General features: G+C 45.7%; 2 protein-coding genes across 2 annotated transcripts in view; one reads left to right on the plus strand and one right to left on the minus strand.

Moving 5' to 3' along the window:
- The first annotated feature begins 6,526 nt into the window (after positions 1 to 6,526).
- On the plus strand, positions 6,527 to 20,056 carry gng13b (guanine nucleotide binding protein (G protein), gamma 13b). The gene is made up of 4 exons (XM_055651084.1): positions 6,527 to 6,819; positions 10,977 to 11,038; positions 16,428 to 16,572; positions 19,951 to 20,056. The coding sequence occupies exons 3-4, from the start codon at positions 16,475 to 16,477 to the stop codon at positions 20,054 to 20,056; spliced, it is 204 nt and encodes a 67-aa protein (XP_055507059.1). The 5' UTR covers positions 6,527 to 6,819; positions 10,977 to 11,038; positions 16,428 to 16,474.
- A 113-nt stretch (positions 20,057 to 20,169) lies between these two features.
- chtf18 (CTF18, chromosome transmission fidelity factor 18 homolog (S. cerevisiae)) overlaps positions 20,170 to 25,710 on the minus strand; it is a 61,666-nt gene continuing 56,125 nt past the window's right edge. Inside the window, exons 21-22 of the mRNA XM_055651083.1 lie at positions 24,744 to 24,804; positions 20,170 to 21,203 (exon numbers count right to left, since the gene is read on the minus strand). Coding sequence (XP_055507058.1) covers positions 21,061 to 21,203; positions 24,744 to 24,804 — 204 coding nt within the window. The 3' untranslated portion in view covers positions 20,170 to 21,060. The remainder of the gene's footprint in view (positions 21,204 to 24,743; positions 24,805 to 25,710) is intronic.

The following is a 25,710-nucleotide window of genomic DNA, read 5'->3' on the forward strand; positions in this document are numbered from 1 at the left end:
ATAGGTAACACACAAATCATTCAGCATCATAAGCCTTTATTTGTCATTATTGACAACGTCATCAGCAGTAGGGCATGCAGTCAATGAAACCATTGTCATACACACGGACGGATGTGTGTGGGAAGGAGCTGCAGATGCTGGAGTTTAAACTGAAGTTAGACACAAAATGCTGGAGTAACTCAGCGGATTCAGGCAGCATCTCTGGAGAGAAGGAATGGGTGATGTTTCGGGTCGAGACCCTTCTTCAGACTGATTTCTAGTGGGGCGAGAGAAAACTAGAACAGTTATGGGGGTGGGACAAAGCCGTGATAGGTGGGTGGCGCAGCGGTAGAGTTGCTGCCTCACAGCGCCAGAGACCCGGGTTCGATCCTGACCACAGGTGCTGTCTGTACGGAGTTTGTACGTTCTCCCCGTGACCTGCGTGGGTTTTTCCCCAAGACGTACCGGTTTGTAGGTAAATTGGCTTGGTTATAAATGTAAAATTGTACCTAGTGTGTGTCAGCACGGATTGGGTGGGCCGAATGGTCTGTTTCTGCTCTGTATCTCTAAGCTAAATTAAATCAAAGATCAGTTCCGCCACTTTGAGCAGCTGAGCCGCACTGGGGAAGAGAAGGCTGGCGGTTATCGTTTGCAAACCCAAGCACACGGTTTGCTTATTTCCCATGGAGTGTAACACGTCTCTGCCGGACCATGTTGTCACTCCTCACGCATGCACACACTTGCGCCATTTCCAACACGAAGCACTAACGCTGCAACTAAAATAGAAAGAATCCCCAAGTTTATAGCGCCTTTCACATCCTTGTGATTTTCACAGCACTTAACAGCCATGAGTTGCTTCGAAACGTATGCACTGCAGTTTAGTAGACATCACCAATTAATGTGTGGCAGAATGTGTAAACGGAGGAGCTGTCTTGAGCCCACAAAGGTGATCTTCAAATGTTACCAGAATGGTCCAGTTTAGAGATACAGCATGGAAACAGGCCCTTCGGCCCACCAAGTCCACACTGTCCCCACTCGTTCTATGTTATCCCACTTTCTCATCCACTCCCTACATACTAAGGATGATATACAACAGGCAATTAGCCTACACACCCATCTGCGGAGTTTGGGAGGGAACCAGAGCACCCAGAGGAAACCCACGTGGTCACAGGGAGAACATGCAAACTCCCCACAGACAACTTTACCGACTAAACCAACATTTAGACTTTGGACTTCAGAGGCACAGCACGGAATCAGGCCCTTCGACCCACCAAATTAGCACCAATCAGTACACTAGTTCTTTAATACTCACTAACGACCAGTTTTACAACTTACCATAGTAAATTAGCCCACAAACATGTACGTCTTTGGAATGTGGGAGGAATTCGGAGCTCCCGGAGAAAACACACGTGGTCACAGGAGAACGAATAAATTTGAGTGGTACATACTCCTGCCGTCTCCCCATAACCCCTGACACTCGCACTAATCAAGAATCTGTCAATCTCTGCCTTAAATATATCCACTGACGGCCTCCACAGCCATCTGCGGCAATTAATTCCACAGATTCATTAACCTCTGAGGATTGAAATTCCTCCTCATCGCCTTTCTAAAGGTTGTCGTTTTGTTCTGAGGCTGTGGCCTCTGGTCCTAGACCAGATTGTAATGTGGGATTCAGTATTGGGGGGGGGCAGGGCAACGGGGTTGAGAGGGAAAGATAGATCCGCCATGATTGAATGGCGGAGTGGACTTGATCCAGATGCTCGATGCAGGAAGATTGTTCCCGATGTTGGGGAAGTCCAGAACTAGGGGTCACAGTTTAAGGATAAGAGGGAAGTCTTTTAGGACCGAGATGAGAAAATCATTTTTTACACTGAGAGTGGTGAATCTGTAGAACTCTCTGCCACAGAAGGTAGTTGAGGCCACAGTTCATTGGCTATATATAAGAGGGAGTTAGATGTGGCCCTTGTGGCTAAAGGGATCAGGGGGTATGGAGAGAAGGCAGGGATGGGACACCGAGTTGGATGATCAGCCATGATCATATTGAATGGCGGTGAAGGCTCGAAGGGCCGAATGGCCTACTCCTGCACCTATTTTCTATGTTTCTATGACGGGCCAGACGGAATAATTTTCTCCTGGAACTTATGAACCTACGACAGGTCTGTCACCTTGTGATGCGGGGTGATACAGCTGATCGATGATAATTGAACAACAAGGACACACGGCTCGATTCATCGTGTCTACGGAGGGTTTCAGCACTTTAACACGGCAGCTGCAAGCAAACAATCATCAACCTATTTTTCATCCCTAATCGGTTGAATCAGGACAATGTTCTGTTTGCATTTGGCACTGATTGAATATGATAATCCCCGGGCCGGAGATTAACATTTTGAAACTAATGTATGGACATCACATTTGCTTAGACTTTGGGATTTTGGTTATTTGGAAATTCTATAAACAACTGTGCCAGCCTCCTCTCCAAGGGCGAGGTGGAGACAACGTCCAAATATGTTTGTGGGACAAACTGTGCTAAAAATAAACCCACGTTGGCCACTTATTAAAACACCTTTAATGATATTTGCAGCACCGACATCTGATTCGAGATGTCAGATTAAATATACAAATCGCCTTTATAAAATGCAATCTTTCTATTTTTTAGTGGGAGAAGGTATGACCTGTAAATTTATAAACTGCCGATGTTCCCAGAATGAGGGGATATAAATGGGAATAATTGATTTAATTGTTTTTTAAACTCCTCTCCCTGAGTGATTTCTCACACTTTCAACCTTAACGGCGAATAAATAAAATCCACACACATCACCACCTCCAGATTCAGGGGACAGTTTCTTCCCAGCTGTTATCTGACGACTGAACCATCCTACCACAACCAGAGAGCAGTGCTGAACTACTATCTACCTCATTGGTGACCCTCGGACTATCCTTGATCGGACTTTGCTGGCTTTACCTTGCACTCAACGTTATTCCCTTATCGTGCATCTATACACTGTAAATGGCTCGAATGTAATCATGTTTTGTCTTTCAGGTTAGCACGCAACAAAAGCTTTTCACTGTACCTCGGTACACGTGACAATAAACTAAACTTTTTTTTTTACAGGCATCTTCAGTTAATTTTTTTTTTTTTACAGGCATCTTCAGTTAAAACCATCATCTGCAGTTCCTTCCTAGCCATATCTGAAGATAGACACAAAGAGCTGGAGTAACTCAGCGGGACGGGCAGTATCTCTGGAGAGAAGGAATGGGAGATGTTTTGGGTCGAGACCCATCCTCAGTCTATATCCGCTCGGTCTGAATCTAAATGTTTGAGAGGTCATTGATTTCCGGGTGCTGACATTACCAACTCACTCAGACATTAATACTGAAAATGAATCTTTCTTGGGTGAAACAGGAAGAACAAGGAAACAGATCAGCGTTCTCCTGATGTCACACTTTGATTTTCATTATCTTGAAATATACTCACAGTACAGACTTGCAAATCGCATCACCAGTCCATGCCTCAACACTGTAATATCTGGAGGAAAACATCACATGGAAATGTTAAAAACCCTGCTAGATTTCATTTTCAGATAAGCAGAAACATTAGGAATGAGAAGGTATGCTGTCCATTACATCAGTCTTCAGTTCAGTTCATAGAAACATAGAAAATAGGTGCAGGAGGAGGCCATTCGGCCTGATCTAGCACCGCCATTCATTGTGATCATGGCAATCAATAACCCGTGCCTGCCTTCGCCCCGTATCCCTTGACTCCACTAGCCCTTAGAGCTCTATCGAACTCTCTCTTAAATCCATCCAGTGATTTGGCCTCCACTGCCCTCTGTGGCAGGGAATTCCACAAATTCACAACTCTCTGGGTGAAAACGTTTTTTCTCACCTCAGTCTTAAATGGCCTCCCCTTTATTCTAAGACTGTGGCCCCTTGTTCTGGACTCGCCCAACATTGGGAACATTTTTCCTGCATCTAGCTTCTCTCCAGTCCTTTTATAATTTTATATGTTTCTATCCAGTCCAGTTTATTGTGTACCGAGGTACAGTGAAAAGCTCTTGTTGTGTGCTAACGAAGCCAGTGGAAAGACAATACATGATTACAATCGAGCCGTCCACTGTGTACAGATACGTGATGAGGGAATAATGTTTAGTGCAAGGAAAGCCAGTAAAGCCCGATTAAAGATAGTCCTCAGGTCCCCGATGAGGTAGATAGTAGTTGACTGTCTGGTGAAACAGGCTTACTTCATTTGAGGGAACTGCAGATGCAGGTTGCCAAAGAAAAGGCACAAAGTACTGGAGTAATTCAACGAGTTAGGTAGAATCTCTGGAGAACTCTTGTTTGGTACGGGTGTCAGGGGTTATATATAATAGCCTCAGAATTAAAGGAGGTAACTTAAGAAAGGAGATGAGGAGAAATTTCTTTAGATTTAGGGCGGTGAATCTGTGGAATTCATTGCCGCAGACGGCTGTGGAGGCCAAGTCAATGGATAATTTTAAGGCGGAGATTGACAGATTCTTGATCAGTAATGGTGTCAGGGTTTATGGGGAGAAGGCAGGAGAATGGGGTTGATATAGGAAGATAGATAATTGAATGGCGGAGTAGACTTGATGGGCCGAAGGGCCTAATTCCACTCCTGGAGCTTGTGAATATGAACAGGTGATGTTTCGGGTTGGGACTGGAGAAGGATCCCGACCTGAAGCGTTGCCTACCCATGTTCTCCAGAAGCGCAGCCTGATCCGCTGAGTTACACCAACACTTTGTGCCTTATTTTCTTTACTTAATTGACTTGCAAGGTTCCTCATTTACTGAACAGCATATTACTCACACTCTGTTAAGCATCCGTTTGCATAAAGTGTGGTGCTCCTGGTATTTCAGTGAACTGTGCAACACAAAATGGTGCATAATGCATTCAGAGCAGAACTGCTAATAGCTATTCTGACTGGCAACACTGTTTGTCTTTTGTTACACATCTAATTTAGCAGTTTCACTCCCCCCCCCCCCCCCCCACCCCCCCCCCCCCCCCCCCCCCCCCCCCCCCCCCCCCCCCCACCCCCCACCCCCCCCCCCCCCCCCCCCCCCCCCCCCCCCCCCCACCCCCCCCCCCCCCCCCCCCCCTCCCCCCCCCCCCCCCCCCCCCCCCCCCCCCCCCCCCCCCCCCCCCCCCCCCCCCCCGAGAACATAGACAGGGCTTTTAATCATTTAACCTCCTACAGAACAGTAGCAATGGTGAGGTGAAAACAAAATACTCAAAGTGCTGGAGCTTGTCAGGCAGCATCTCTGAATAACATTGATAGCTGACGTTGTGTACACTGAATGTGTAGGAAGGAACTGCAGATGCTTGTTTAAACTGAAGGTTGACACAAAGTGCTGGAGTAACTCAGCGGGTCAGGCAGCATCTCTGGAGAGAGGGAATGGGTGACGTTTCAGGTTGAGACTCTTCTCCGAACTACTTGTTGTTGTTCATTATGGTGAGTACAGAGTCTTACGTTGACATATCTGTTGTGCTGCTGCAAATTATAATGTCATTGTTTGGTTTGGGGACATATGACTTTGAAACACTCTTGACTCTATAAGATCACCCCTCATCCCCCTGCACTCCAAGGAACAAACTTGCCCAGTCGCCCTATCTCTCGCTATAGCTCAGACTCTCAAGTCCTGGCAACATCTTTGTAAATCTTACAGAGTCATACAGTGTGGAAACAGTTCCTTTGGCCCAACTTGCCCACTCTAACCAACATGCCCCATCTACACGTCCCACCTGCCTGGGTTTTGCCCATATCCCTCGACACCTGCTCTTTCTGCCTACCATATGCCCACTGTATTCACGCCTACTATATTCTGTTGTGCTGAAGCAAAGCAAGGATTTCATTGTCCTATCTGGGACACATGACAATAAACTCTCTTGAATCTTTCTATGTATTTATCCAAATGTTTCTTAAATGTTGTGATAGTCCCAGCCTCAACTACCTCCTTTTGCAGCTCGTTCCATACACCTACCACCCTTTGTGTAAAAATGAATTGCCCCTCAGGTCCCTATTAAATCTCCCCCCCCCCCACCTCTCCCCCTCACTTAAACCTATGTCCTCTGGTCCTTGATTCCCCTACCCTGGGTAAACGCAGTGTAAACCCTATCATGATATTACACACTAATAAATTGCTTTTAGTTCTCTCAAACAGCCTGTTCCATCCACTCACCATCCTTTGTGTAAAAAATGTCCCCTCACCTTAACCCCCCCCCAAATCTCCCCTCCCCTCCCCTCAATCTTCTCTGCACCCTCTCCAGTTTAAGGGGAATTAAATTAGTCCAACTGTATTCCTCGTGTAGACACAAAAAGCCGGAGTAACTCAGCGGGACAGGCAGCAGCAGCAGCATCTTTGTGTAATTGACATGGCATCGCTGTCAATTGTGGTGGAGCCTCTGTAGCTGCTGAAAGCGACCACGGTCCACAGGGGACACAATCAAGGCAGCGGATGCTGGCGAGAGGAGGTGGTTTAGCTATGATACCATGGACGAGTGGTCCACGCCACACCCAGGGAGGGAGGGCACAGCCTCCAACGAGACGGCATCCAGACACATCTCGGCTCCTTGCACAGTGCGGGCAGGCGGGGATAGCTCAGCTGTGCAAGCCCTCTCCCTCCATCTGAATGAATTGGCAGCTGCATTAATAGATTACACCACGGATTTGCATTTCCGAGAGGGGAGAGTATAAATAACATCTGTATATATATATATATATATTCCGTTCCCATCTCTCTGGGCGGCAGCAAGGAGTGGCTTGGCGGAGTCAGCGCCTCGCGTTGTGGTTCTGACAGCACACACTCTTTCACACACAGAGCGAGGTGAGTGAAAATATCCTTTTAAAACCAACACCCATCTTGGCAATCTAAAGTGCTGAATATCCACGGGGGCCAAATTTTGACCCCAGGGTGGTGACGTTTGTCTCGGTGTTTTAAGATGGACACAGTGATTTTTTTTTTTGTTTGTCCATCTTAAAATGCTGGACATTGGATAATAATAGACAACGAGTTCTATCAGGATTTGCAGAGCCGTTGGAATAAGTCAGACAAGGAGGGTTTTTGATTGTCAGCGCCGTTCACAGCACCAGATTCCACATCACACCCACAGACTGCTGTGTTATTTAGAGGTGGGCATTTTATATAAATGGAAGCGGATTTGAACCTGCTATTTCGTTGTGTTCGGGGCCCTGGGTTGAACGGGGCATTGAAATCACTGCTTGAGTTTGAAGAGGGAGTCATGGACTCGGCGAAAACATGGACCCAGTATTTTTTTTGTAATTTACTGCAGCGATTCGCCAATTGTGGCTGTTCAAATAGGTGTGTTTAAGAAGGAACTGCAGATGCTGGAAAATCGAAGGTACTCAAAAATGGTGGAGAAACTCAGCGGGTGCAGCAGCATCTACGGAGCGAAGGAAATAGGCAACGTTTCGTCCCGAAACGTTGCCTATTTCCTTCGCTCCATAGATGCTGCTGCACCCGCTGAGTTTCTCCAGCATTTTTGTGTAACCTTGCTGTTCAAATAGACATCGGCGGCCAATTTCGCCCAGGCAGAAGAAGAGGCTGAGTTCACCTAGACAGATCCATGCGTTCCATAATACTCTGGATGGGAACGATTTTAGTCATGATGTGTAATATTTTGTTTTATAAGGAGTGGTTACAGATAAAGGATTAAGAGGTGTTGTAAATGATGAGAGGTTTTGATGGAGACAAGGACTGGACACAGGACCAGCCCAACTTGGTTTGCAGAAGGGTCTCGATCCGATACATCACCCATTCCTACTTCTCCAGAGATGCTGCCCGTCCCACTGAGTTGCTCCAGCATTTTGTGTCCATCTTCCGCCCAACGTGGTTAGTGAACGTGTCGGGGGGGTTATGGGGAGAAGGGGTTAGGAGGGAGAGATAGACCAGCCACGGTGGAGTAGACTAGATGGGCCGAATGGCCTAATACTACTTCTAGCATTTATGAACATGGACGTGATAGCTTGGTCGGGATGGGCAAGGTGGGCCGAAGGGCGTGTTTGCTATCCCTCAATTCCCAACAATGTTGTCACTAAAATGGTTGTTGGGAGTGACTTGTCACTTGAAGGAAGGGAAGGAACTGCAGATGCTGGTTTACACCGAAGACAGACACAAAATGCTGGAGTAACTCAGCGAGACAGGCAGCATCTCTGGGGAGATGGTCTAGGAGGTGGACGTTCCCAGTCGAGCCCCATCGTCAGACCTTCAGACAAGGAGAATGCACATGGAATCAGTGTGTATTTTCATTTTAGTCTTAATGTACATTCTTGTTTTTCCCAAACATGGCGTGAAATCGTCCACCTGTGATATTTCGTTGTGTTCGGTGAAACCGACCAGGCAGACCCCCACCCCCCCCCCCCTAAACCTGACCAGTCGCTCAGCTGGTAAGCTCCACTCGACACAAGATTGATTAGAGGAAGGAACTGCAGATGCTGGTTTAAACCGAAGATAGACACAAAATGCTGGAGTAACTCAGCGGGACAGGCAGCATCTCTTAAGAAAACATGGACAGCTGACGTTTCTGGTCGAAGCCGTTCAGACACTTCATCCGAAGAAGCCTCCGACTAGAAATATCACCTGTCCATGTTCTCTAGAGATGCTGCCCGGTCCACGGTGTTTTTCTTTGGTAAATCTGCATCTGCAGTTCCTTGTTTCTCCTTTGTATTCAGATGTTTATTTCCCTTTTATTTGAGTCCAGTCCTGAAGCTTCGCCCGTCCATTCTCTCCACAGATGCTGCCTGACCTACTGAGTTCCTCCAGCACTTTGTGTTTTACTCAAGATTCCACCATCTGCAGTTCCTTCTATCTTCCTTTTCATCTCTGCGGAGTGTAGATAAATTCATAAGATCTAGGAGCCATTCGCCCCATCAAGTCTACTCCGCCATTCAATCATGGCTGATCTATCTTTCCCTCTCAACCCCTTCTCATGCCTTCTCCCCATAACCCCCGACACCCGTACTAATCAAGAATCTATCAATCTCCTCCTTAAAAATATCCATTGACTTGGCCTCCACAGCCTCCACAGCCGTCTGTGGCAAAGAATTCCCCAGATTCACCTCCCTCTGGCTAAAGAAATCCCTCCTCATCTCCTTGTTTAAGTTACCTCCTTTAATTCTGAGGCTTTGGCCTCTGGTCCTAGACTCTCCCACTGGTGGAGCCATCCTGTCCACAGGCCTTTCACTATTCGGCCAAATGTTATTTATGTCAATGGATTATCCGAATCTAACCATTATCCCTTAAAAATCATTTCACATCAAATCATCTGTAATATTCTGTTCAAGTTCCAGCAGCTGTCGACTAAATAAAATGCAAAGCTGCCGGTTAAGTATCTGTGATTTGATCCACATGATCCAAGGAAACCTTCCACAGTTCACCTTTCCCACAACCAAATTAGGAAGCCGACACAAGGAACTGCAGGTAATGAAATTTCAGACAAAGCACAAAGTGCTGGGGGAACAGGTTGCATCTGTGGAGGGGAATGGAGTGGTGATGTTCTGGGGCTGGACCCTTCATCAGACTGATTAGGATGCATTGAAGGTGGAAGCAAAATGGTGGAGTAACTCAGCAGGTCAGGCAGCATCTCTGGATAAAAGGAATCAGAGATGTTTTTCGGGTCGAGATCCTTCTTCAGACCCTGCATCCATTGTGATGCTGACGTGCTCTCCATGTTGTCCATCCTGTAAGGGTACCATTGAGACTCGTTCAGAAGAACGTGGCTCTACTTGTGAAGGTACGAAGGTCTTGGTTACTGGCCGTTTAACTAGCTCTGATGCATTGGTAAATGGGGCCGATTCTCAAGAAAGATCACTGATGTGAAATGTTCACCCTCCCCCGTTTCAGTCGAGTGGCTAGTATTGTCGATAGTGTTGTCCAGCTTCTTGTGTATATTCTGATGTAAACCAGCATCTGCAGTTCCTTCCTACACACTTTGTCAAAAGTGTTTAATTGTCAAATGTACCGATAACGGCACTATGAAATTCTTGCAGCGGGTTAACAGGCCTGTAAGCACAATACACACAGATAATATAAATAACCTGTAGCCTAGCAGTAGAGTTGCTGCCTCACAGCGCCAGAGACCTGCGTTCGATCCTGACTACAGGTGTTGTCTGTACGGATTTTGTACATTCTCTCTGTGACCGCGTGGGATTTCTCCGGGTGCTCAGGTTTCATCTCACACTGCAAAAACTGCACGGGTTTTTCAGGTTAATTGGCTTCTGTAAATTGTCCCTAGTTGTCGGATAGAGCAAGTGTACAGGGATCGCTGGTCGGCTTGGACTCAGTGGGATGAAGGGCCTGTTTCCGTGCTGGATCTCTAAACTAAACACCAATACTAGTGCAGAAAAATGCCCAAAGTTCTTAGTGCAACCGAAGAGAGGTCACAGTCCATGGTTGATGGCTAGTGTTCAAGCTGTTCTTCCCAATAACCATCAGAATCAGTCTGAAGAAGAGTCCAGACCCAATTAACCCACATTGTATTAACCAACATTGACTAATTGTTCACAATTGCAATCAATAAGAATTATGTGCAGGTACATAAGAGTTGGCCTTAGCATCATGTGCAGCACATTGTGGACCGAAGGGCCTGCTCTTGTGCTGTACAGTTCTATGTCCCACTTATAAAATGCTCCTTAATACCCACTTCTCTGACAAAGCTTTTAGTCATTGGGCGAATCCTCTCAGTCTGAAGAAAGGTCTGGGCCCAGAAATATCTTCCTTTTCTCCAGAGATGCTGCCTGACCCGCTGAGTTACTCCAGCTTTTTGTATCTATCTATCTTTGGGTTAATCTCACTTTTATCGGCACACAATCAAATTTGGTTTGTTAACATCCTGTGAAGTATCTGGTATCTTTAGAAATGCAAGTTATTGCTGTTGTTCTTGGTATGCCTGGATTCAGGAATCATCCAATGATCGTTCAGACGGAGGTTACAACATGAACTAATTGACACATCTTTTTTTTCAGGTTGGGTCCGAGAGGCGGATGCAATAATCCACTAGAACAAGGATTTATAATATTTTATTAAGGTGAGTATCTCTCAGAGTTCTCACTGCCAGTATTGGGGTGGCACGGTGGCGCAGTGGTGGAGCTGCTGTCTTACAGCACCAGAGACCCGGGTTCCATCCTGACTACGATTGCTTGTCTGCACGGAGTTTGTACGTTCTCCCAGTGAGTTTTCTCCGAGATCTTCGGTTTCCTCCCACATTCCAAAGACGTGCAGTACAGGTTTGTGGGTTAATTGTCATAAGGAGTAGGAGTAGAATTAGGCCATTCGGCCCTTCTGGTCCACTCCGCCATTCAATCATGGACAAGGGGTCACAGTTTAAGGATTAGGGGGAAGTCATCTAAAAGTGATATTGTCATTGAAAATATAGAATTCGAGGACATGTCAAATGATTTCCTTCACCTAGACTGAAATATTAAATCATCATTTAACCTGTTAAACTTTAGAACTTAGCAGAATTTAGGTGTATTTTTTTTCTTTGTAAATCAACACCACACTCACTTCAAAGTCAACATCTTTTGCTCACAGTATTCCTCAATGCATAAAGCTATTTAGCACTATTGTAGTCTATTCATTTGTTCTTAAGGGGTTGGACAGGCTAGATGCAGGAAGATTGTTCCCGGTGTTGGGGAAGTCCAGAACAAGGGGTCACAGTTTAAGGATAAGGGGTAAGTCTTTTAGGACCGAGATGAGAAAAACATTTTTCACACAGAGAGTGGTGAATCTGTGGAATTCTCTGCCACAGAAGGTAGTTGAGGCCAGTTCATTGACTATATTTAAGAGGGAGTTAGATGTGGCCCTTGTGGCTAAAGGGATCGGGGGTACGGAGAGAAGGCAGGTACAGGATATTGAGTTGGATGATCAGCCATGATCATATTGAATGGCGGTGCAGGCTCGAAGGGCCGAATGGCCTACTCCTGCACCTAATTTCTATGTTTCTATGGCTGATCTATCTCCCCCTCCTAACCCCATTCTCCCCATACCTTCTCCCCATAATGTCTGACACCTATACTAATCATGAATCTATCTGTCTCTGCCATAAAAAATATCCACTGACTTGGCCTCCGCAGCCTTCTGTGGCAAAGAATTCCACAGATTCACCGCCCTCTGACTAAATAAATTTCTCATCTCCTTCTTAAAAGAACATCCTTTAATTTTGAGACTACGACCTCTAGTTATGAGCTCTCCTTTGGTAAACCAATTGGCTTGGTATAAATGTAAATTGTCCCTAGTGTGTGTAGGATAGGATTAGTGTGTGGGGATCGCTGGTCGGCACGGACTCGGTGGGCCGAAGGTCCTGTTTCTATGTAGTATCTCTAAACTAAACGTGACCTACACCATACCATCTTTTCAAATCAATTGTTTTTACCAAGCAGTGTTCTGTAATCATGTTCTATCTATACTTTCAGCGTTCACCCATATTTACTCAGTAGACCCCTGCAATAATTCAGAGCTGGCTCAGATCCTGAATCATCAAATGAAATATTGAAGAATTCCATTGTTCTGTTCCCAGAGCAAATGACATATAAACACCTTTGACACTTTAAAGTTGAGTAAGATATTTTAAATAAGTGGGAAACATATGGAAAATTTCACAATCATATGTGATGACTGGATAAAAGCACTATCTTTTGAAATCAATAGTGATAATATTGATGGTAGACAAAATTGCTGGACAAACTCAGCGGGTGCAGCAGCATCTATGGAGCGAAGGAAATAGGCAACGTTTCGTCCCGAAACGTTGCCTATTTCCTTCGCTCCATAGATGCTGCCGCACCCGCTGAGTTTCTCCAGCAATTTTGTCTGCCTTCGAATCTCCAGCATCTGCAGTTCCTTCTTGAACGTGATATTAATGATTCCTACTGACACATTTTCTGCTGAGATTGTAAGACAATTTTCTGCCCTAGGATAGACACAAAAAGCTGGAGTAACTCTGTGGGTCAGACAGCATCTCTGGAGAGAAGGTTTTGGTCCGAGACCCTTCTTCAGACTGAGAGCCTGGGTAGAGGGAAACAAGAGATATAGACGGCGATATAGAACAAATTAATGAAAGGTATGCAAAAACGTAACGATGATAAAGGAAACAGGCCACTGTGGGCTGGGTGAAAATGAGTTGTAGACAATGAAACTCAACAAGATGACTTTGAAGCTAGTGGGAGTAATGGAGAGAGGGGGGATGCAAGGGTTATTTGAAGGTAGAGAAATCAATATCATACCTCTGGGTTATAAGCTGCCCAAGCGAAATATATAGAGCTGTTCCTCCAATTTGTATTTGGCCTCACTCTGACAATGGAGGAGACCTAGGACTGAAAGGTCAGTATGGAAATGGGAAGGGGAATTAAAGTGTTTAGCAACCGGGAGATCAGGTAGGTCCAGGCGGGCTGAGCGCACGTGTTCAGCGAAACGATCGCTCAGTCTACATTTGGTCTCGCCGATGTATAAGAGTCCGCACCATGAACAACAGTAGATGAGGTTGGAGGAGGTGCAAGGGAACTTCTGCCTAACTTGAAAGGATTGTCAGGGTCCCTGGACAGAGTTGAGGGAGGAGGTACAGGGACAGATGATATAACTGATGGCCGGATAAAAGCAATGTCCTCCAAAATGAAAGGCAATAGTGACAATGACCCATTACTGAATCTCTACTGAGTCTGTAACACGGTCATCTACCCCTAGGAATTCCCTTTCCCTGTTTCTGCCTATCGCTCTTATCGGTGGGTTAGAAGGCTCACTTGGCTCCCACTCAAATTCCAGACAAGTTCTCATTCGGCAGGTCCAGATTCAGATTCAACTTTAATTGTCATTGTGCAGTGTACAGTACAGAGACAACGAAATGCAGTTAGCATCTCCCTGGAAGAGCGACATAGAATATGAGCAATAAATAAATCTATTTACGTGCATACAGTCATAGTGTTTTTCCTGGTGGGAGGAGTGTCCGGGGGGGGGTGATTGGCAGTCACCGAGGTACAGTGTTGAGTAGTGTGACAGCCGCAGGGAAGAAGCTGTTCCTGGACCTGCTGGTCCGGCAACGGAGAGACCTGTAGCGCCTCCCGGATGGTAGGAGGGTAAACAGTCTATGGTTGGGGCGAGAGCAGTCCTTGGCGATGCTGAGCGCCCTTCGCAGACAACGCTTGCTTTGGACAGACTCAATGGAGGGGAGCGAGGAACCGGTGATGCGTTGGGCAATTTTCACCACCCTCTGCAGTGCTTTCCGGTCGGAGACAGAGCAGTTGCCATATCATACTGTGATACAGTTGGCAAGGAACAAAATGTGTAAAGGACTTGATGTACGTATGTGCCTGTTCTTCTGATAGATTGATTGTAATGTTGGAAGTGGTTCCTCGTGAAGTGTTTCGGATTCAGCTAAAATATGAATACTGTTGATCAACAGGAGTCAGAGGCAGGAGTTGGGAGCACGTGTGGGAACTAACCCAGCCATAGCTCCAGATTTACAGAGAATCCCATGCATTAATTTATATTTATACGCAAAGCTGTTTAGCCGATTTCAGATGAAATGCCAAACCAATGCTCCATCTGCCGTGTCCGGTGGGGATGATAAATGCAGAAACATTTTTGGCATTCCCTCTGCTTTCGTGGATGATATTTACCCTCCACGACTAATTTATTAGTCAGTAACACATTGCATCTTGGGGTGTTTTGATACCTGCAAATCGCTTGCCCTGTGACCCATATTACAATTAATGGATTAAAAGGCACAGTAATGAAATAGGGTCTTTGGCCCATCGGGTCCATGCTGGCCATCGATCACCCGTTCTATGTTATTCCACATTCAAATCCACTCCTTACACACTCGGGGCAATTTACAGTGGCCAATTAATTAACAAGCCCGCACGTCTTTGGGATGTGGGAGGAAACCGGAGCAACCAGAAGAAACCCAGGCAGTCACAGGGAGAACGTGCAAACTCCACACAGACAGTCCATGAGATCTAGATCGAACCTGGATCTCCGACACTGTGAGGTAGCAGCTCTACCCACTGCGCCACTGTGCCGCCCTTAATTGTAATCTATCTATACATAACTAAAACTCTGATCTTGTTATCTTCCAGTTTGGCGGTCTTTCTATTTTCGCATAAACGGTTCGCGATAGCGCTACGATTTTTTGCCAGTTCACTCACCGTTCTCCCATGTTGCGAGTGCACCAAGTTTCGTTCCGATCGGTTGAATGTCGTAAAAGTTAGCGAGGTTTAAAAATCTTAAAATCCGCGCGTGCGCAGATCGATCTTTTCTGCGAGTCAGCGCTGCGCGGATTAGTCTCTTCCCCGTCACTCCCCGGGACAGTCCACCCCTTCCTGCGCCATCGCGTCTTTACTGGAGCTGAGGACAGCTGGTGGAGGATTCCAACAGGACTTTCGGAGGGACCCACAGCAGCCCAGCCCCGAACAGCCCAGCCCAGCCCCTCTCCAAGCAGCCCAGCCCCAAGCAGCCCAGCGTCGGAGAGCCGACCTGACCCGACCCACCCCGCGTTGGAGACACAGCCCAGAGTCGGAGACCCAGCCCAGCGTCGGAGATGTCGCCAAACGGAAAGCGGAGACTCTGATCCTGGTGGAGGAGAACGACCAGCGCCCGCTGCGAGTCCCCATTGCACCACCAATTCCAGCCACTACCCCTCTGGTCCCCCTCGCTGGCCTGGTTCCTCCCCTGTGATGGCCCCTTCTCCCCCATGGCACTCCCCCCCCCCCCCTGCCCACACAGGCCTCCCGTGTGACTGGGACCCAATGGGTCCCACTTAGTCCAGTGACATAATAGAAGCGCTTCATTAGTTTGAAAATTGTGGGTTGTGGAAGTACCTTAGATTATGCAAGTCTTTTCATCAGGTGGGGAATAAGATTAGCCCCAGCTATGATGCCTCTATCCCATACTATTAAATAGTTTATTAGTGCTCACTGGCCACAATAGTTGATTGTCTCTATCACAGGAAATGAGGTTTATATCCCAAGACGTAACATTCACCTGTCTTTATAGTTTGCAGGTACTACACAATGTTACTACTTTCGGCATTGTTTAGTTTAGTTTAGTTCAGAGATACAACGCGGAAACAGGCCCTTCAGCCCATTGAGACCACGCCGACCAGCGGTCACCCCCTACACTAACCTCCACACACTGGTGACAATTTGCATTTATACCAAGCCAATGAACCTACAAACCTGTATGTCTTTGGAGTGTGTGAGGAAACCCACGTAGGTCACGGGGAGAAGGTACAAACTCTGTACAGACAGCGCCCGTAGTCGGGATCGAACCTGGGTCTCTGGCGCTGCAAGGCATCAACTCTACCGCTGTGCCAATGTGTCACCAGCACTTTGTGTTTCGCTTGAGCTACTATTTATTCGCTGGGGTTTTTAATGCATTTTTTGAACTGCTGAGATTTGAATTTCTTTGCTTTTGACTTATTTCAGGCTTTTGTTTCCACTCAAAAAGAAAACACTTAAAATAACCCGTGGCCATGGAAGATTGGGATGCACCACAATTCAAGATGGAAGTCGATAGTCTGAAGTATCAACTGTCCTTCAAGAGGGAAATGTCTTCCAAAACTATCCCTGAGTAAGCTTTAACTTGTTTTTTGAATTGTGATTAAGGTTCCAAAAGAGAACAGATTGCCCTGAGATATTGGGGAATAAAACTGTTCTCTTCAACTTGCAACTCCTTACCTTACTTGAGATCCTATAAAACCACATTCACATTAAAAGTAAAGATTCAGAATTCTAAAGGTTTAATAGGATAGAGGTTGAGCAAATATTAAGTGCGGCACAGTGGTGCAGCTGGTTTATCTGCTGCCTCACCACGCCAGAGACCCGGGTTCATTGCAGACCTTGGGTGTTGTCTGTGCGGAGTTTGCACGTTCTCCCCATGTTCTCCCCCGGGTGCACCGGTTTCTTCTCACATCCCAAAGACGTGTGGGTTTGTAGGATAATTGCCCCGAGTGTAGATCAATCGGTTTTACTATTGCCAACCCGATCCGGATTCCATGCCGGGTTTCCACTATGCCATCTGGTGGTGTGCGATTAGCTAAGGCCTCAGTTTTAATCTACGATGCTGTACCTTGCAGATGCCATTGCCATGGTCTCTGCATGTATTCTTAATAAAATACCTTTTTATGAAGTTAAACAACTTAGTGTTACTTATACTTCTTACACCGAGGGTGTAGGGAGTGGAAGCAAAAGTGGAAACACAAAGAACTAGTGTGAACTAGATGGTCTGCATAGACCTGGTGGGCTGAAGGTTCTTTTTCTATGCTGCACCTTTCAAATCAATGCAATGGTGATAACCCATACCAATGGCATCAATACAAGGCAAACGACTCTAACAAATCTACAAGCAACCCCCAGCGTTACAGGATTTGGAGTAACAGAAGTTTGACCTGACAGAATTAATAAATCACCAGCAAAGATTTGAGATACAGAATAAAAATTGGCTCTTATGGAATTTGTGTGAAAAAATAAACAAAAAAAGGCAAAAGAAAAAGCAAACGTGCGAATTTTTGTCAAGAGTTTGCTAGATACCCGGGATCGCCTCACAGCACCGGAGACCCGGGTTCAATCATGACCCCGCGTGCTGTCTGTGTGGAGTGTGCATGTTCTCCTGGTGACCACATGGGTTTCCTCCAGTTTTCTCCCACATCCCAAAGACATGCAGGTTTGTAGATTAAATAGCCTCTATAAATTGTCCTTGGTGTGTGGGGATCGGATGCTAAAAATGGGATAGCATTGTGAACGGGTGATATACCAGGCCAAAGAGGCCATTTCCATGCTGTATCTATAAACTAATAACTCAGCAGGTCAGGCAGCATCTCTGGAGAACATGGATAGATGACGTTTTGGGATCGGGATCCTTCTGCAGACTGTGTTCGATTCAGAGCAGAGGGTTTTGTGCTTTCGACAAGGGAGAGTCTAGAACTAGATGGCATAGGCTCAGAATAAAAGGACGTACCTTTAGAAAGGAGATGAGGAGAAATATCTTTAGTCAGAGGGTGGTGAAACTGTGGAATTCATTCTCAGACAGCTGTGGAGGCCAAGTCTTTGGGTCGTTTTAAGGCGGAGATTGACAGATTCTTGGTTAGCAAGGGAGTCAAGGATTGAGAGGGAAAGATAGATCAGCCATGATTGAATAGTGGAGTAGACTGAATGGCCTAATTCTGCTCCAATGACTTATGATCTTTGGCTGTACTGAACATGGAAAATACAATCATTAGCTTTGTGTATTCTCCTTACAGAGAATGAGAATTGTTTCAGCATTTGTGCTGGATTGCATTCATAAAAAGAACTAAACCAGTCAAAATAATAAAACAAACCCAATTCATGAAAAATATTTATTAACAGTTCAAATCGGTAAATTTGTCAATAATTGTGTTATATACTTCACGTTTATATCCCATTCCCTTGTAGGGGAACACAGAGGCTGGTTCAGACCAATGCTTTTTCAATCACCTACGTCTCAGCTGATGGCTTCATGATTTGACCTTGTCCCAAACACACAACTAACAAACTCCAATCACACAAGTGTGCACGGTGGTGCAGCGGAGAGAGTTGCTGCCTCACAGCGCCAGTGTCCCGAGTTTGATACTGACCTCGGGTGCTGGCTGTGTGGAGTTTGCACGATTTTCCTGTGACCGCCTGGGTTTTCTCTGGTGGCTCCAGTTCCACCCCAAAGACATACGGGTTTGGAGTCATTATTAACCTCTGTAATATTGCCCCTAGTGCGTAGGGAGTGGATGAGAAAGTGGGATGACATGGAACTAGTCTGAAAGGGCATTCGATAATCGGTGTAGGCTCGGTGGGCCGAAGGGCCTGTTTCCATGCTGTATTTCTAAAGTAAACTCACAGAAATAAGGAAGTGCAGATGCTGGTTAATACATTACAGGACGTCAAGTGCTAGAGGAACTCAGCATGTCAGGTAGCATCTCTGGAGAACATGGATTGCTGATATTTCAAGCAGGACCCGTCTTCAGACAAATATGCTCGATTCAGAGCAGAGGGTGATGCGCTGACTACATAGGGGTCAAGGATAGCTTTTAGCTACATTATTGTTTTCCTCATTGGTGAGAAAGCATGATCTCATAGAACTAACATGAAAGGGCAATCGATGGTCAGCATGGACTCGGTGGGCAGAAGGGTCTGTTTCCATGCCGTATATCTAAATGAAACTAAAGCAATGGGGCCAGGGAGAGATGCATGATAATTTTCTAATGCGTTCTGCTGTTGAGAAGGAGTGTTAGGTATTTTCCTCAGCAATCGTCATGAAATTTGCAGCAACGTCTTGCGACTGGGATAAAAGCACAATCAATAGTTGGGCGAGCCAATTAGTCGGGCTCTTGCATAATGGACAGGTCTTTCTGGGAAATGATTTTAGGAAATAAAACTCTAGAAGAGGCAGTCAGGCTTACTCTAAATAGAAAAGGTCAAACTGGGATAATAGAAACAGGACGTTGTTTATGCTCTCAAATTCCACCAATTGTGATAAAATACTACGAGAGAGGTTTCTCAAAAATCCAGGTGTCTGGGGTTATGGGGAGAAGGCAGAAGAATGGGATTGAGGGGGAAAGACGGATCAGGCATGATTGAATGGTGGAGTAGACTTGATGGGCTGAATGGCCTAATTCTGCTCTGATAACGTATCAAACGAGGCAATTGTTACAATTATCTGCACAGGCAGTGAAGCCATTATTCTTCCTCGTATGATTTAAGAGTTCAGGGTAAACTTAATTTGAAGATAGACTGGAGTAACTAAGCGGGTCACACAGCATCTCTGGAGAAAAGGAATAGGTGATGTTTCGGGTTGAGACCCGTCTTCAGACCGAGAGCCAGGGGAAGAGCCACTTAATTAATTAATTTAATTTAACATCAACTGCTTTCATTTACTGTTTCCACGAATGTGAATTGTGCTACTAATCACCTCTCCTTTCTATTCCATCTCGCTCGGAAGCTTTGTGAAGTGGATAGAAGAAGGAGTTCCAAACGACCCATTCCTCAACCCAGAACTAATGAAGAGCAACCCGTGGGTAGAGAAAGGCAAATGTGCTATACTTTGACGTCTTCAAACTGCTCCTTGTGTAAGAAAATTGATTTGTAAAGAGAGAGACTCTCTAGGAGAATTTTGTTGGCAATGTCTTTTAAATTCTTAAACACATGCATCACGTTTTTTGTACATTTTATGGTAATTCCAAGCAAAGTCATTGTATGATTGATAATTAACTTCTTTGTACAAATAGAAAGAAGCAATGTAGATGACAAATAAAGCAATAATGAATGATAGAAGCCTTCATGTCATGTCTGTCAAGGCTGGAAGCAAACACCAAGAATTCAGATCAAAACCAGTTGTTCGATTGAATTGATTGAAAGATGCAGCATAGAAACGGGCCCTTCTGCCCACCGAACCCGCGCCGATCATCGATCACCCGTCCACGTTAGATTTACTTTACCACACTTTTGCGATCCACTCCTTACACACGAGGGGCAATTTACAGAGGTCCAATTAACCTACAAACTAACACGTTTTGGGGATGTGGGAGGAATCCGGAATACACGAAGGGAACCCATGAGGTCACAGGGAGGACGTGTATACTCCACACAGACAGCACCCAAGGTCAGGATCTGTCATTGTGAGGCAGCGACTCTACCTGCTGCGCCACTGTGCCACATAGCCATGGTTTTCAATACTGTAGATCTACAATTGGAGGTAGGCTGCTGGCAAATGGCATATTATACACATGTTATACATTATAGACACACACCTGGGCACCAATAAGCAACATTCAGCATGGATAGCTGCTTTTTTAGTAGAAAAATAGTTTCCAAACCTATGCATTGTTGAATACTGGTCTCTTGATCATGCTCACACCACAGCATTAGTTGCACAGGTTGGTGTTCAATATTACTGCCATTTGACGGGAACTTACGTCCCACAAGAAAAGGCAGTGGAACGCTTATCTTCAGACCCGTGTGAGCTCAGGCACAAGTGAGAGTTCTGTTCGGTACAAGAACACGCAAACTTCTAAATGACCGCTGCTCGTTATCTCAGCAACCTGCGGCACTCTCAGAGCAGATCCTTTATATAAACATTGCGCCTTACTGCGTTGGACATCCCTTCGTTGAATCGGAACCAGACATCGCTTTTTCCAACTGCTTTTCCAATAAATTTCTCGGCTGATTCCACCACAGGTTCGGCATTTCCAGTCACTGAGTGGCAGTGGGGGAAGAGAGAGAAAAATCAACATGTTGATCACTATGGAAAGCGCTTATTTTAATCAGACAGCTAAATTTGTCAACGAGTATCGATAAAGTACATTATAAACACAGAGGCAAAATGCAAAGTGCTGGAGGAACTCAGCGGGTCAGGCAACATCTGTGGAGGGAATGGACAGGCGATGTTTTGGGTCAGGACCCTTCTTCAGGCCGAAGAACTACAAAGGATGCAGTCATAGGGGGCCGGCAAGAACAAAAGGGGTCTGGGGGGGGGGGGGGAGTGGGGGTTGACGCCACAAGCAGCGGCAGGCTGTAGGTAGGACTGTACGGTGAACCTTCGTAACTTTGTCACCGCCAAAATGTGGCGACACTTGTGCGAGGTCGTCTACGTGAGGTCTTCTACGTGACTAACTGGATTGTATGCAAAACAAGCACTTCACTGTACCTGGGTACATGTGACTATGACGTATCAAAGCATCCCATATTTTCTCGGGTGAAAATTCTCCTCAAGGGCTTCCACAATTGGCCACTGGCAACAAGGACATGATTTATTTAGGAAGAGCTTTCATGATCTGAATAGAATTGAACTGAATTGAGAATTACAACATGTGGAAACAAGCCCTTCAGCCCACCGAGTCCATGCTGACCATCGATCAACTATTCACACTAGTCCACTTTTGCAAACACTGCCTACACACCATGGACAATCTTACAAATCAATAAATAAATAGAGGCTGGAAGATGCTGAATGTAGGAGTCAAAACATTAGGTTCTTTGGGTTTTGAGAGTTCCAGTGTTGGGCTCCTGTGAATGGGGAAGATGGATGCCTTGAATTCAGGGAGGTCACAGTGAAGGCAGAGCCTCGGACCATATTTGATTTTCAGGATGAACACTTAGCAACAATCGAATGGCAGAGCAGACTTAGGACTGAATGGCCTAATTCTGCTATGTCTGAGCCAGGATCGAACACGTGTCTCCAGCGCTGTGATGCAGCAACTCTACCGCTGCACCACCGTGCCGCCCCTTGTAACGGGCTTGTTAATGTATGGAGAAGTTTTGAGACCAAACTGCTTTTGACTATAAGTCATTGATCAAGACTACGGGAGCTGTCTGTACGGAGTTTGTAGGTACTCCCCATGACCTGCGTGGGTTTTCTCCGTGATCTTGGGTTTCCTCCTACACTCTAAAGACGTACAGGTATGTAGGTTAATTGGCTTAGTATAACTGTCGCTGTGCAGGAAAGAACTGCAGATGCTGGCTTAAATCAATGGTAGACACAAAATGCTGGAGTAACTCAGTGGCACTCGACCCGAAACGTCACCCATTCCTTCTCTCCAGAAGTGCTGCCTGTCCCGCTGAATTACTCCCGCATTTTGTGTAAACGGTCCCTGATGTGTGTAGGATAGTGTAGTCTACGAGCTGATCGCTGGTCGGTGCGGGCTTTGGTGGGATGAAGGGCCTGTTTCCGCGCGGTATCTCTAAACTAAACAAAAAAAAGTGCAGCCTGTAAAAGGCAAATAAATCCTTCAAAATACATTTTTCTTTCAAGAGGCTTTATCTCAGCTAAACTCAGAACAGGAACAAGATACTCACTAGCTTTGAATAATCACAGCCATTTATAACTATAAACTGAAAGATAGGAATATACTGCTCTGAGAAAGATGTTTGGGAAACGTCATTCAAGACACGAATCAGCTCTGGTAATGCAGTAAATTAAACAGCAAAAGTCCGCCTGTGTTTGATATTTATGTAAACCTTCGATTGAACCATCAATCTCTCACAATATCAGAGACTTCATTTTGGCACGTCACCATGGAAACCAAGTCAGACGGCGAGAGGAAGGCACTGCTCTGAACAACTGCTACAGGAGCACTTAAATACGCTGACCAACATGGCCCCACTCATAGAGCAGTGGTGAAGACAGGAGTCCTCACCAGAACCTGCTGGAAAGATTCCAGTCTGGGGCCACTTCATTTCAGTGACAGATGCGAGGATAGGATATTTTCTAAAATGCTGGATTTAAAAGAATTTCAACATTTTGACTGCATAGAGGAGGAGCTTGCAGATGGACAGATTAGCAAATGAATTGGAAGTATATTTTTACAGTGGGTTACAATTTGGAAAAGGATGGAGATCCACATTCAATAATAATGCTCAGCAGGTAATTGGATCTATAATTGCAAAGGAAACATGTCCAAGGCTGGTTAAAATGGATAGGGGAGATAGACTGATAGGGTAGGTCTACTTGGTTTAGTTTCGTTTATTATTGTCATGTGTACACAGGTACAGCGAAAAGCCGTATTGTCTCGTGCTACCCAGCCAACGAGAAGACTATACATGATTCCAATAAAGCCGGCCACAGTGTACAGGTGCAAGACAACGGGCACATTATTTAGTGCAAAATGGCAAACACAACCATTGAATGTCTGAAGAAGGGTCCTGACCCGAAATGTCACCTATCCACATTCTGCAGATATGCTGCCTGACCTGCTGAGTTACGCCAGCACTTTGTGTTCCAGTATTTAAAATGCAATTTTGTTTGGTCATTTATTGCAACGGGGTGATGAGGAATTAATACAGCTGCAGCAACACAGTGCGCTGGGGGGCAGTGTAGAGAGTCATGGTCTTATATAATCAAACTCCTTTGTCCAAATTCCTTGCTGACTGAACATATCATAAAAGAGGAAGCATATCAGCAACAGGGTCACCAACCCAGGTTGAACAAATTCCCAGAGATTTCCACCCTTGCCTCTTGTCTTACCCTAAAGTGCTTGTGCAAACCAAGCGCTTTTAGTCTTAACATGCATGTCTAGTTTGGTTTAGAGATACAGCAAGGAAACAGACCCTTCGGCTCACTGATACAGTGCCGACCCATCGATCACCTGTTCACACTTCTGAAGGGTCTCGACTCGAAACATCACCCATTCCTTCTCTCCAGAGATGCTGCCGGTCCCGCTGAGTTACTCCAGCATTTTGTGTCTACCTTCGATTTAAACCGGCAACTGTTCACACTTGTTCTATGTTATCCCACTTTCTCATCCACTTCCTACACACTGGGTGCAATTTATAGAAGCCAATCAACCTACAAACCCGCGTGTGTTTGGGATGTGAGAGGAAACCGGGGCACCCTTCTGGTCACAGGGAGAACGAGCAAACTCCACACGGACAGCACCCGAGGCCAGGATCGAACCCGGGTCTTTGGGGCTGTGAGGCAGCAACTTTACCGCAGCGTCACCGTGCTACCACAATCTTTCTTGGGGCGGGGAAAATAAGTCCATATGTCAAATAACTAATAAATAATGTTAAAAAAAATTAATCCAGCACACATCCTGTTCTGATTATTTGACTGGATTTGAGATAGCAACATCAGTGTTTAACAACCAACTCCTGGGAGACTGCAGCACGATTCTGGAGGATTGGGAATGCAGTCAAACAGCGTGGTGCTTCATTATACAGCAGAGGGCTGTTTGTTTCTGATCATGGAGACTTTTGGCTGCTGCTCATGAGGAGAAGGGTAATTAAGTGAGCAAGTACCTGTGGAGGTTGAAACTATATTCTTTCTGTCCATTCGTCGTCCAAAGAAGTCTCGTTCAGTCTGAAAAATAATGTACAAATCACACTTGAATACTTTTGAAGGAGTAGGTGTAGAAAATGTGAAAGAAGGGCATTAGTTTATCAATAAATAAACGACTATTGCAGCACCAAACAAGCCAAGTTGCAGAACACTGTGCCACTGGCAACGGGTTATAATGTCAATGATGTCCCTAGACTAAGGTGCAAAATGGGAGATCCTCTTCAGACCTCAAACTGCACTTGTTATGCGGACAGTGCACCCCATGTCAGGGGGAAAGGGGAACAGTTTGTCTAGTTTAGTTTAGAGATACATCGTGGAAACAGGCCCACCAAGTCCGCGCCAACTAGCGATCACCCCGTACACCAACATTATCCAACACATACTGGGTACAATTTATAATGTTTACCAAATCCAATTAACGTACAAACCTGTAGGTCTTTGAAATGTGGGAGGAAATCGGAGAAAATCCACGCAGGTCACAGGGAGAATGTACAACCTCTGCATAGACAGCACCTGTGGTCATAATCAAACTCGGGCCTCAGGTGCTGTAAGGCAGCAACTCTACCGCTGTGCCACCCAAAAGAGGAGCACTCTCTCACTGATCCATCACTGCCTTCATGGATAGAAAGTTATCTTAGGTGGTTTAAACATAACCTAGTCCGAGCTACAGAGACACAAGGAACTGCAGGTTCTGGAATCTTGCAGAAAACACGAGGAAAGTCCAGACCGAAAATGTCACTGCCCGTGTCATAAGATCACAAGACACAGGAGCAGAATTAGGCCATTTGGCCCACAGAGTATAAGCCGCCATTTGATCACAGCTGATTTGTTTTTTCCTCTCAACCCCATTCTCCTGCCTTCTCCCCATAACCCCTGACTTCCTTATTAATCAAGAGCCTATCAATCTCAATTTAAAAATACCCAATG

This window comes from Leucoraja erinacea, chromosome 20 (genome assembly GCF_028641065.1).
Source record: "Leucoraja erinacea ecotype New England chromosome 20, Leri_hhj_1, whole genome shotgun sequence".
Classification (NCBI taxonomy): domain Eukaryota; kingdom Metazoa; phylum Chordata; class Chondrichthyes; order Rajiformes; family Rajidae; genus Leucoraja; species Leucoraja erinaceus.